The following is a 12,979-nucleotide window of genomic DNA, read 5'->3' on the forward strand; positions in this document are numbered from 1 at the left end:
GAATCCACGTATCTTCATCAACCATCATATTTTGGGCATGACTTGGGACTTTTAATCAAGGTAATACAGTCTAAATTTCTTAAGGAATGATACATACTATGTTCCTTGCTTACCCAAGGAATATTCCAAAATCCATGTTTCTAACATGTAGTAGATGACCTATTAGAAAGTAAGCAGAAGAGATAGACATGTAGTAGAAGGTAAGATAGTACATCTGGTTCAGAATCACAGATGCATGCATTATTTTAACTTATAATCACAACTACATTTCACAATAAAAGATAAGGATTAAGAAGCAGCCTGCCAGCATAATCCTTAATAAGATCAAACTTGTAGGGCCAAGGATTTGGCTCAATGGTGCCACTGCCTGCCTCGCAAATGTAAAGTCCCAAGTTTGATCCCCGTACCAAAAAAAACCCATCAAATTTGTATTACTCTCACATTGGCTAAATACCCACCACAAAATCTGAAAGTACTCTATATATAGGCTTCTAGGTAAGATCGGAATATGGGGAAAAGATGATCATTCTTCGGTCAACTATGACACAGTTCTACCAAGACACAGATATCTCATATCTTTTATACATAGGGTCCCCTGTCTGGGAAATGATGGTAAAATGTCTCTCCTGGGCCTCTAGAACAACTCATTATATGTATGAAGGTAATGAAGCACCTCCTGTGAACAATTCTATCCCATCACACAGATGTGTATAAGGAAAGTGGGAATATTTTAAATCTTCAAACATTTTCCCATTTTTCCTTTTTTGCATGCCTGAATGAAACTTTAGTGGGCATTATAGTAGTCTTAAGATAAGACTAGTTTTACTCTGAGAGGCTGAGGTAGGAAGATTCCAACTTCCATCCCAGGCTGGACAATGTAGCAACTTAGTAAGACCCTGTCTTAAATAAAGAATAAAGGCACAGAAGACGCTTGATTCAATCCCTAGCACCAAAAGTAATAATAAGAATAAACATAAGTAAATAAAAATAAAGTAAGGCTAATTTTCAAAGCACTTAGAAAAATTTAACATATATAAACTGTATGCAACATACACAGAGCTTACACAGCAGGCCTGGATTTTAAAAATTCTAATGCTATTTTTAAGAAAAGATCTTTGTCATGGTACTCTACTCTGCACTGTCCACCTCCCCTTAACAAACATTTACCTTTCTCGTCTTCAGTTATTATTGAGGTACACATAGTGAACAATTCATAAAAAATGTTGAATGAAATAATCTCTCCTATAAGAAACATACAAGAAAAAATTTTAATACAGAACCATGACAGTACAAAAGAAATATTTTTGTTTTCAGTGGTGCTTTGTATTGTATTGAACTCAGATGTGCCACACTTAGGATATACTGTATACCAAGGGCTACACACCCCTCCCCAAATTTTAAGAAAATAAATCTTCACTGCAGGTGTGTTTTGGTACATAACAGTGCCTCAAGACAATATGTGTGTGCCAGAAAACGTGGCCCATGACAGTGTCCCTCACCTCCCTGAGCCCTCTAAACAGAGAACAAAACAAGTCTCTAAAAAGACAACTATAAAAACTTGGAAACAGCCCATTTGCCCATCAGTTGGAGACTGGATAAAGAAGATGTGTTTTTTCTATAAAATGGAATACTACTCAGCCATAAAGAATAAGAAATTAGATTCATTCATAGGAAAATGGATACATATTGAGGATATACTCCTAAGTGAAATAAATAAGTCACACATGTGTAAATACTGAATAGTTTCTCTGGTGTGAAAAACTGTAATAGTACATAAGATCCTAATGAGATAATTGACCATGTGAAGTAGGAAGGGCTAAAGGTGTAGGGAAAATGGGAAGGGTAGGGGAAAGGTAATAAGGGAAAAGAAAAAAATATGAGAAAATGAAAAAATGGAAATAAAGTGTTTGTAGATGGGGAGGTGAGGAGGGGGTGAAGAGAGGGCAGGGACAAGGGGAAAAAATGAGAACCAAGACCTGTCGTGTAAAGGTAAGGTACAAGATCCCAATACTGAATGTAATTGTACTGTATAACTAAAATGTACCAATAAACTCAAAAAAAGACAGCTATAGTATTTAACAAGCTGGAACTGTATTATAACATAATGTCCTAAGTTCTCATCAGCATCTTTCAGTGGAGATCTCTGGGGAGCTCACACACTGTAACTTAATGCACCTAGCTCATCTCTGCATGCTGAAAATGGATTTTGCCCAGATTTTTAGAGTTAGACTAATATTTCAAAGATGAGAAATGAGAGCCAATAACTAGTGATAAAATTCAGAGCTTCCAAGAAAATCCATTGTAGAATAGCTTTTATTTTTTGAATTTTTCCAAAATTATATAATTTAGTATTTAATCCAAAGGTACAGAAGCACACATTGTCTCTCACATTTAATGTTAACATGTTAAGATTAACATGTTTTCCATACCAATCCAATGTTTGTTTCTACTTAAGGTCTACTCTGATGAAACTTTACTTATTATGAATCCTCTGTTAAGTCAATTTTTCTCTAAAAATAATTATATTTGGTAATGACTTACAAGGATTCTTTACATGACAAAGGGATTAAAGACTTGCTTCACATATGTATTGCAAATTTTCCAGTATGCTTTTAAACAAAACAGCAAAATAGTAGCCACCTTGTTATAAATATCAAAACTTTACTAAGCTGTATATTTAAGATCTGTACACTTCATGTGCATCATACTCAATATGTTAAAATGTTTTACTCAATGTTCAAAACATTGCAAGGTTAACTTTACCTAAAGGTATCTCAGTAACATCTGCAATTCCTTTCATTTCTTCTTCATAAGGACCAGAAAACTGACCAAGTAGACCAGGCTGAAAACAAATATATTCACAATCATTTAACCTCAAAGCATGCTTTTAGGTATGATACTCTGACATAGTTTGTATCAGATATTCGTAACACAATAGATGATAAATTACTTTTAAAGCATTTTTATAGTCATGTATTTCTGAAAGGTTCTATGTGATAGCATTGGGCACCTACACACAAGAAGTATGCTTCTTCAACTGCTTTATCCTGCTTGGTTTTTCTCATACTCTCCAGAGTGGTATCTGGAATAATTCCACCTACAGGATCTCACATGACCCACAGTCCAAGAATGTTAAACAAGCACTTTTTTTTTTAAAAAATGTTTGTTTGTTTGTTTTTTTGAGACAGGGTCTTGCTGTGTAGTTCAGGCTGGTCCCGAACTCACTATGTAGCCCAGGCTAGCCTTCAACTTTCAGAGATCCTCCTGCTTTGGCCTCCCAAGTGCTGGGATTACAGGTGTGCACCACCACACCCAGCTAACAAGGAGTTGTACTTCAGTCACCCTCTAGTCAAATGCAGCAAGCCTGCATGCACTATTCTGATTAGTCACAATCATGTAATTGATAAACTGTCATGTAATTGATAAACTTGGGATGGCAATTTAAATTCACAGCCTTTTGCTGAGATAGTGTGCTTAAAGTTCACAAGTTTTTGTTTTTCATCAACTGGGTAATGAGATCTAACAAAACAATTTTCTCTGTATGAATTAGAAGCATGGAATAAGTGAAATGTTCCAAGTAATTTAACAAACATGACTTAAGTGTAACATTTATCAAACACTTATTATATCCAAGCATAATATTTTACAGAGTTTGCTATCTAATCCTGATTACCATCATGATAATATGGATTATTATTCTCCCTCATAAAAAAATTGCAGTTTCACAGGTTTGTGACTGATGTGGCCTAAGACCCCTGACATGAGAACACTGCAGTGATCCCCTCTCTACTGACAACCAGAACAGAAGGGGAGTTAGGACACATGTAATAAATATATGGGAATCTATTCCTCTTTTCTTCTGTCAATTTTTATTTTGGAGAAGTCTGGTAAGTATGTATGTAAGGGAGAGCCTTAATGAAAAACTGAGATCCTAAACATGAGATCAAAGGTTTGGTGATTGGCAGATATGAATGTCACAGGGAAGAAGAAACCAGAGCATCTAGCCTGTGGCAGTGATTCTTGACCTAGAGAGATCTGGTAATGTCTTGTGACATCGTTGGTTGCCATGACCCAGACAGTATTACCAGAATCCAGTGGGTAGAGAACAGGGATTCTGCTAAACACCTTACAGTACGCAGGACCACCCCCAAAACAAATAATTATTTAACCCCAGATATCATGCTTTAGGATCTTGCAGTCTTTCCCTAAACTCCTGTATCCTACAATAAAGCCTGAAAGACGGTGATAAGATCTCTTTGGAGGTTCTAGGGGCCAGATTTTCTAGGTGTTCAACTGGCTCCATCTAAAGTAAAAGAGGGCTGAGAAATGAAGTCTTCCTACATTACCAGGAAGAAAATGAGATGGTTTGGAGACTGTACAACTACAAGAAATAATTCATTTGGGTTTCAAGAGTCACAGCTACTGAGGTATTCCACAGAATACAAGGTTGGCCTGAGTGTGTGATTTGGTTGTAATTTAGAGAAATCAAGTTGTCCTGAGACTCTTGGGCAAAGTACTTAGGAAAAACAAAACAAGGTTTTTTTTTAATCTTTTCTTCTGCCTGCCTGCCTGCCTGCCTTCATGCTGGGGATCAAACCAAGGGTCTCATGCATGCTAAATATGGCACTCTACCACTGAGCTATACACCCAGCAAAAAAAAAAGTTTTCAACAGTGAACTTAACAACTAAAAAGAAATTCCACATTTCCAGGAAAAAAAAGTATATTGTCCACTATTCTGTAAAATAATGCATACTTTCAAAGAACATCAAAGAGCAATTAAACTGACAAAATTTGCCATGCTTTTTGATCTGTTACTCCAATATTACTAATCCCAGAATTTAAGTCTGAGTTTTGACAGTGATCTAGAATAAATGCAAATATGTCTCAAGTTCCTGACCAGAGGGTGTTTAATAATTACACCTTTAAATAATCCTATTTCTGAACTCTGTGTTAATTGTAACATTTATCATTTATTATATCCAAGCACAATATTTTACATGTATGTGTATGTGTGTGTGTGTACATGAATGAGCATGTGTCTATGCTTAAAATTCATCATAGGAAATATTTCTTACCAACTTCTGATCCACCATCTGCGTAATTTTTCCACTTGGCACAAATGCATTTACCATATTCTTTAAGGAATTCACTATAATCTTTAGCTGAAAAAATTAATAAAATACTTAAATGATGTAAAGTACTATCAAACAACATTTAAGATTCATACCGTATAATAAAAACAAATATAGACCTTTTGATCTACCCATATACAGCTAAATCAAAGAGAGTGTTATTATTAACAATTTTATCTTTAATGGAATTTGCTTAATTATGCAAATAAAGGGAGATGATATGAAGGGAAATAAACAGGTGAAGTCTGTCAAAGAACATGAAGTTACAAAAAATCTTTTCGTCTATTTACTGTACATGTCAGAAAAGTATCAAAAGCACACTTTTAAACTATTTAATGGTAATTTCATGAAGTGTTTTTTTAAAAATGCAGTTACATTCAGTAAAGTCAGAAAGAGAAGAATTGTAGCATACCGACCATTGGTCCCTTGTCAGCCATTAATTCATGCCATCTTTTGTAGGGTGGTAAATCAAGATTTATGGTGTACCATGGAACTGGTCCTCTATACCTGTAATGAGAGGTATACAACCTTGAAATGCTGAAAGTAGTTTTCTGAGGGGGCTAGATCTACATCTATATAAGGATATTCTACCTACATCTATATAAGGCTATTCTAGACACACATGTTTAATAACAGTATTCAGGTTGTTATACAAACACAATTTGCAAAGAATGCCCAATTCCCATCTAGTGCTTCTGCCCTCTGTTGCACATACAATTCTAAGCAGTCTTAGAAATCTTAGAATAGAATTATATATTCTATAAGATTAATATGACTTGGTGATATGTGAAAGAATCAACTGTGGCTCAAGAGCCTAAATATCATTAGCAGAAAATACCTGCCCTTTTTCCTTCTCTTTTCTAAATATCTGCAAAGATTTACTCTTAAGCCTACGCACTTCTCCAGTTGGTTTTGGAGCCTGAGAGTGCTCTCAGGCAGTCTAACACTATTGCTAAATCACTGTGATGGTTTCAGTAAGGTCTCCTCTTAAGCCTCAGAGTAGCAAGAAACATTAACTTTTTGTGACTGGCTTCAAGGACCTCCATGATTATGATTCTCTTATTGAAACTAATCTTTCCTAGGATAGACGTCTCTTCTCATTCCTCTGTATTAAGTCCAAGTCCAAGCACTATTCTATCATATCCAGTCTCCAACTTCCTACTCTAATTTACAGCAATTTCTATGAAGATATATCAATGTCCACTCCATTATAAATGGAGATGGGCTACATTTCTAAATAGATGAACTCTATAAATCTCTCTGTTACCATAAGAACATCATTTTCTGGCCTTTTTTTAACCAAGCTGAAATAGCTATTAAGGGTGTGTCACTCTGTGACTTATCAGCTTAAACTATGCCTAAAAATAGACATCATTTGATCCACTACTGCTGCACTCCAGAAGAGTACAGTGCAGTCTGGTGTGTGCTGCTCTTGAAATGTTTAGCAGGGATGTCTACAGAGGGGAGTGGATTATTTCGTAAAAGTCATTTTTTGTGCTTCTCTATATCTTCTGTCATAAATATTTGGTTCTCTAAGTAACACTGCTTAGCTTTTTTCATTAAAAAATTTTATGAAACTATTAACCAGCAGCCTTTCACATTGCGATTTAGATAGAAAAGCATACTCAATTTTACAAACACACGCCTAAACAAAACCACAGTGAATGAATTTTGTTCTCAAACCATTTTCAAGTTCCCTAGTTCCTTGGGAACTAATATTTCCTTTAAAAAAATCACAAAATATTATAATAACTAACTCATAAAGGGCCAGGGATTTAGCTTAGTGGATCCACCACCTGCCTCGCAAGCTTAAGGTCCAGAGTTCATTCCCAGGTACCAAAACAAAAAATGAAATATAGAAATTAGGTTTTCATCACAAAACATTAATTCCAGTTCTGAATGACCATGATTTCACATGCAAAACTTTGTCCCACAGTTCAGTAACCTGTTACCCTTATCATGGGAAGACACTACTAACCTACCCATGTTCACAAGCATGCATTTAGATTTCTGTGTCCAGTGGCTATATTGGAGTTGTGAAAGTTGGTTGCACTATTGTAAGATATGTATTCTACACATGAATCAACTGCTCCTTTCCTCACAACACCCCAAAAGACCAATTCATGCTCCTATATGTGCCATAAATTCTAGATTCTTTTTTGATCTGGAGTTTTGGGTAGGCTCAAGGATTTCAGAAAGGAAATGGAGAAGAAGTGAACTTCCTATAACAGAAGGTTATACTTTTGTGGGCATAGAGAGACTTCAGGAACTTTTATCATACAACCTCCACTAATCAGAATGTTTTAAAAACCAGCTAATCTGATTAACAAAATTATTTTAATAACTAAAGTATAACATAATCCTACATTTTGGTTCTCATTAAATATTTTTTAAATATCTCAGTATTTAATACCTACACTTTGATTTCCTACAGAAAGAGTATCTATCTTGGAGGGCAGTGAGGATTACATCAAATACAATCAATAGTAGTCACCATAATATGCTTTCCTACTTACTGCAAACAGTCATTATCACTTAATCATTTTTAAGACTTAGCCTTTGCCGTGTCCAGGTAATCACATCAATCATATGCTCGAAGCTGCCTGGCTCCCCAGGTGACACAACACACACAGGTACAAACAGAAGAGCAGAGGCCAAGCACCCAGTGAGCAGCAGCAAAGAAATGCTCGGTGGATGCTGTGGGACAGAGGGTGACGAGACCATGGTTCCCGGATCTCTACACTGATGTGACTGGTCAGGCCAGGCGAACAGGAGTCTCCTTCCTCCTCACAGATGCCCGTGCATGCCACAAAAATCTACACACTTGGCTGAAAACGATGACCTACAGGGACACGAGGACTGTCACTCAAATGCACGTGCACGCCGTACTTCTCTCCCAGAGCTCAAGATCCATTTATAGTTCAGAGAAGAAAAGGATTAGAGCGGAGCCAAGGATTTTGGTGTAGGAACCATCTGGCAAAAATTCCAAGGCAAGGAGAGAAACATACATGTACATTATGTATATGTATAAATGTATATAAGTTTGGGTTATAGGTATGTGTACATGTAGTTACATATACACAGACAGAGAGCAATGCAGTTTCCATTCAGGGAAGGTTTATACAGTTTGGACAGCAATCAATTCACAGGTACATGTAAAGTATACATAAGGGGGAGCAGAAAAAAGCCCTGATATGTGGAAGGTATTCACTGAAAGTTAAATGAATTGGACCATGTGACCAGCCAAGAGAGGTAATCAATAAGGCAATGAAGGCCAGCATAGTGCCAGTAGAGACAGACAAGAACTTCTGAGAGCACGTCACTGGGGATTTAGCTCAGTGGCACCATGCCTGCCTCACAAGCACAAAGTCCTGAGTTTAATCCCTGGTGACAAAACAAAACAAAACAAAAGATAATAACATCGAAAATGGTTAACTCTAAATGTCTGTGTAAGACAGGTGAGTAAAGCAAAATAATTCAAGTTCTTAGTTTTGTTCAACCATCAGAAATTGTTACTCAATTAGTACTAATTACTATAGAATATTTTCCTACTTCACTAACAACAATCAGCATCACTTAGCCCTTTTTGTTTTTGTTTTTTGTGTAACAGGGATTGAACTCAGGACCTGGTGCTTGCCAGGCAGGTGCAGTGTCACTAAGTTAAATCTCTGGCCACACTAAGTCCTTTATAGGACTTAGCATTATCTATATCCACCTTATCACACCAGTAACATTGCCTGAACCCACATGATTCCCCAGGGGACTTGGAAATGAGTCCAAATGGCACACCCATGTACAATCAAGAGATCAGAGGCCAAACACCCAGTGAGCAGCAGAAAATAAATACTCAGTGTAATTCAGATGGATACAAGGGTGGTGTGACTATCATTCCTGAACCGCCAGTATCCCAGTGTCTCAAGGATACTGGGACAGAGGTTAATCAGAAAACATAATTTAGAAAAGAACAGTATGATATATAATTTGGATTGTTACAGAAAAGTGAAGGTGTCATCTTGATATTGCTGGTTGAAGTTTTACTCTTGCCTCCCTGTTTCCTTTAGCAGTCTATTTCCAGCAATGGGGAAGAACTTGGAAAACAAAAAAAAAAAGATGCCCATTCCCTAAACTTCTCCTTCCTTTCTACATTCGGTACCCTCTGGACCTGTGAACTTTGTCTTTTCCCATTATCCCATTTCACTGTTAGGATTTGGAAAGACAAAAATTTAGACTAAAAATGTTGGGCACACTAAAACGTATTTCCCTTTCTCTTAGGTTTTCCAATACTGTTTGTCTTTGATAGCTTTATCAGACAAATGTTTATTCCTTAAATGTCACAAATATGAGGTCTAATGCTTTCTGATGGAATTCTGATTGATGGCTTATACCCAGGCACCACAGAGAATCATAGCTCAGCTGGAATACAGGCCTTGCATTTGTCATAGGTAAGACAAATGTAGACAAAAACGTTAGTGAAGAATGCAAATGCTTTTCTATCCTATGACTTTGACAGGCCAGAAATAGACATCTTAATTATAGATTGTTTTCATATTTGTCCAAGATCTTACTTAATCAAATGTTTAAGACACAAACCTAAGTAAACCCAACTCGGTCTCAGGATAGGAGACATGACAAGTTTTATTTACTGTCATTATTTCTATGAGAACATTACTTTGACACAAAGATCAAAGTGAGTTTTAATCATCTAATGTTTACTTACGTTGGTCCAGAAGGAGGGTAAGTTGATTTTCTGCAGTCTTCTGTCCACTTAAAAAAAAAGAAAAAGTTTCGGAAAATCACAAATGCTTGCTGAATGAACAGGTAATCTACAATAATAATTATCAGGGCTGGGGATTTAGCTCAGTGGTGCCATGCCTGTCTCGCAAGCACAAGGTCCTGAGTTCAATCCCTGGTACTGGAAAAAAAAAAAAATTACCGTTTACCAAGACAATATCATCCTCTTAGACCATTTCAATACTTCTTTTCTTTTTTTCTTTTTTTTTTGGTACCAGGGATCGAACTCTGGTCCTTGCGCTTGCGAGGCAGGAACCGGAACCAATGAGCTAAACCCCAGCCCTCATTTCAATACTTCTTGAAAGCCTCTCTTTGAGAAAATTTCTGAAATTATAAAATGTTAACGGTCTCAATTCAATAGGCACAAGTGTCAGGCTCTTATATTACAAATATATTGAATAAACAAGAAAAGTATGGAGGTATACGGGAAATGTGTCTATTAGATAAGCTAACTTATCACCTAAGTAAATGACTTGAAGCCAATTTTCTTGGACTTGGCTGGAGATTTGTATCTCAAATAAGATTTTCAGGGCACACTGCATGAGGCCCGTCATAATCTGGCTATAGTTTATCATCTCCTGACACTTGTCCTAAAGCAGACAACTCTAGTACACTCTCACCCTTTCATCCACATGCACATGCTGTGCCTTCTGCCCTAACCTGATGAACATCTGATTCTAACTTCTAAGATCTGCTTCATATACTTTCATTTTTGTGAAGTCTTCATCCTCCCCTCAAATGAAAATAGTCACTCTCTCCTCTATACTCCCACAGCCTTTGAACACATCTCCATTACCATATTTATGGCACTACATTATCACTGTATGTGCATCTCTTTACTAACGCACTCTGCTCCTGGATGTGAGTACAGCCCCAACACTGAGGTCACTACTGCAGACAAACAATAAATAAAACTGTTTTAGGGTACTGTTGCAGCTCAGTACCAAAACTGAATTTTCTAACATAAGATTATCAAGAATCCATACATGATTCTTTTATTACTGGTTCAAGATGGCAAGTATGTTTATTTCTTTTCCTATAGAGATTTTCCTACAAAAGTAATTTTTTTCCCCTGTTACTGGGAATCGAACCCAGGAAACACTAAGCCACATCCTCGGTTCTTTTCATTTTTAATTTTGAGACAGGGTCTCACTTTATAGTCCGGGCTGGTGTAGAACTTGTGATCCTTCTACCTCAACTTCCCACAGTAGCTGGGATTATCACACCCACAAAAATAACTATTTTCAAAAGGATAAATCTAGCTAGGTATGGTGGTATACATCTGTAATACCAGTTCTCGCTCTGGGAGTCTGAGGTAGGAGGTTCACAAATCTAAACCCAGCTTGAGCAATTTAGTGATTTAGTGAGACCCAGTCTCAAAGATGACAAGAAAAGGGTTGGTGATATAGCTCAGCATGAGCACTGAACAATGACCAATATTTACAATGCTATTTACTGTTTTCATTTTTTTTAAAGAAACATTTACACAAAGCATGAAAAACTGATTTACAGTTAAATTATCAACACCAACTAAGCAAAATAAAAGCATCTACAACTGTAGGACAGAAGGAAAAAAATCAAAGGGGACAATGATGTCTAGATATTCTAGGTATGATAATTAGACAAGAAAATGAAATAAAAGGTATATAAGCTGAATGAAAGTAATATATAGCATTGTATGTAAAAAACTAAAGAATTTAATAAAGAACGTATTTAGAACTAATAAATGCAAAACTTCAGGATAAAAGCTCAATGTTCAAAAAAAACTGGATGTCTATACTGTAGCAATGAACAATTGAAAATGAAATTATGAAAGCAATTCTACTTACAATAGCATCAAAAGGAATAAAATACTTATAATTCAATAAAAAATGTGCAAGACCTGTACACCTAAAACTATAAAACACTGTACAAAGAAAGACTTAAATTGAAAGCCATCCATGTTCATGAATTGGAAGTCTCTGCTGTCAAAATGACAACATTTTTCAACTTAAGCTACAGATTTTCAACACTATTCCCATGAAAACCCCTGCCAGTTTCGTTGCAGAGACAGGTCAGCTAGATATAAAGTTTATATGGAAATTCAGCAGGCCCAGAATAGACAAAAATCTTGAAAAACAAGAACAAAGTTGGAGGACTCATGTTTCAGTTTTAAAACTAGGTACCTTTAGTCCTTTATTACAGTTAAGTTACTGAAGTAAGTAGTACTATACTTAAGCAAAGCAAATATAGCAAAATTCATCATAATCACGGTAAGTCTTTACTACATTAGTAAAGAGTGTACCCGAATAAGGACAGATACATAAAACAATAAAACAGAACTGAGAGTTTACAAAGACAGCCACACTTATAGCCGGCTGAATACTGCGAACCTATATGAGATTTAGGACACATAAAATCTTACAACTCTGTAATACAGACAAGTAACCAATTAAAAAATGGGTAGCAAAGGATCTGAGTAGTATATCTTCTCCAAAGAAGACTTAGGAAAACCCTAAGGAGATACTAGTTTATAGGATGGCTATGATAAAAGAAATACAACAACAAATGTTGGGTGAAAATGTGAAAAAACTGGATCACTCAGATATGGCTGGCTGCTGTACAAAACAGTGTGACACTTCTTCCAACAGGTAAACAGAGTTACCATATAAACCAGCAATTCTGCTTCAAGGTATATTCCCAAGAGATGAGAAAACACATACCCACATAAAAACTTGTATAAAACTTGCACAGCAGCATTGTTCAGCATGCTCAAATGTGTTGACAATTCAAATATCCACTAACTGCCAAATGGATAAACAAAATTAGGTATATGCATATAATGGAGTACTTTTGGCAATATAAAGAAATGAAGTTCTGATAAAAGCTATAAGAAGAATGGACCTTAAAACTGTTATAATAGGTAAAGGACACCAATCACAAAGAGCCATACATTTTACAATTGTAGTTGGGACCTCAATACTCCACTGACACAAATAGATCATCTAGACAAAAAAATCAACAACAAAATAACAGGACTATGGGCCGGGGATTTAGCTCAGTGGTTCGGTGGCCT

General features: G+C 36.2%; 1 protein-coding gene across 1 annotated transcript in view; it reads right to left on the reverse strand.

Moving 5' to 3' along the window:
- The window catches only part of Asah1 (N-acylsphingosine amidohydrolase 1), a 29,812-nt gene that overhangs the window by 5,924 nt on the left and 10,909 nt on the right, over positions 1 to 12,979 (reverse strand). Inside the window, exons 2-7 of the mRNA XM_010621775.2 lie at positions 9,851 to 9,897; positions 5,550 to 5,640; positions 5,077 to 5,163; positions 2,764 to 2,842; positions 1,168 to 1,242; positions 114 to 159 (exon numbers count right to left, since the gene is read on the reverse strand). Of these exons, the coding sequence (XP_010620077.1) occupies positions 114 to 159; positions 1,168 to 1,242; positions 2,764 to 2,842; positions 5,077 to 5,163; positions 5,550 to 5,640; positions 9,851 to 9,897 (425 nt within the window). The remainder of the gene's footprint in view (positions 1 to 113; positions 160 to 1,167; positions 1,243 to 2,763; positions 2,843 to 5,076; positions 5,164 to 5,549; positions 5,641 to 9,850; positions 9,898 to 12,979) is intronic.

Source organism: Fukomys damarensis, unplaced genomic scaffold (assembly GCF_012274545.1).
Source record: "Fukomys damarensis isolate Sample0158 unplaced genomic scaffold, DMR_v1.0_HiC HiC_scaffold_18, whole genome shotgun sequence".
In the NCBI taxonomy this organism is placed as follows: domain Eukaryota; kingdom Metazoa; phylum Chordata; class Mammalia; order Rodentia; family Bathyergidae; genus Fukomys; species Fukomys damarensis.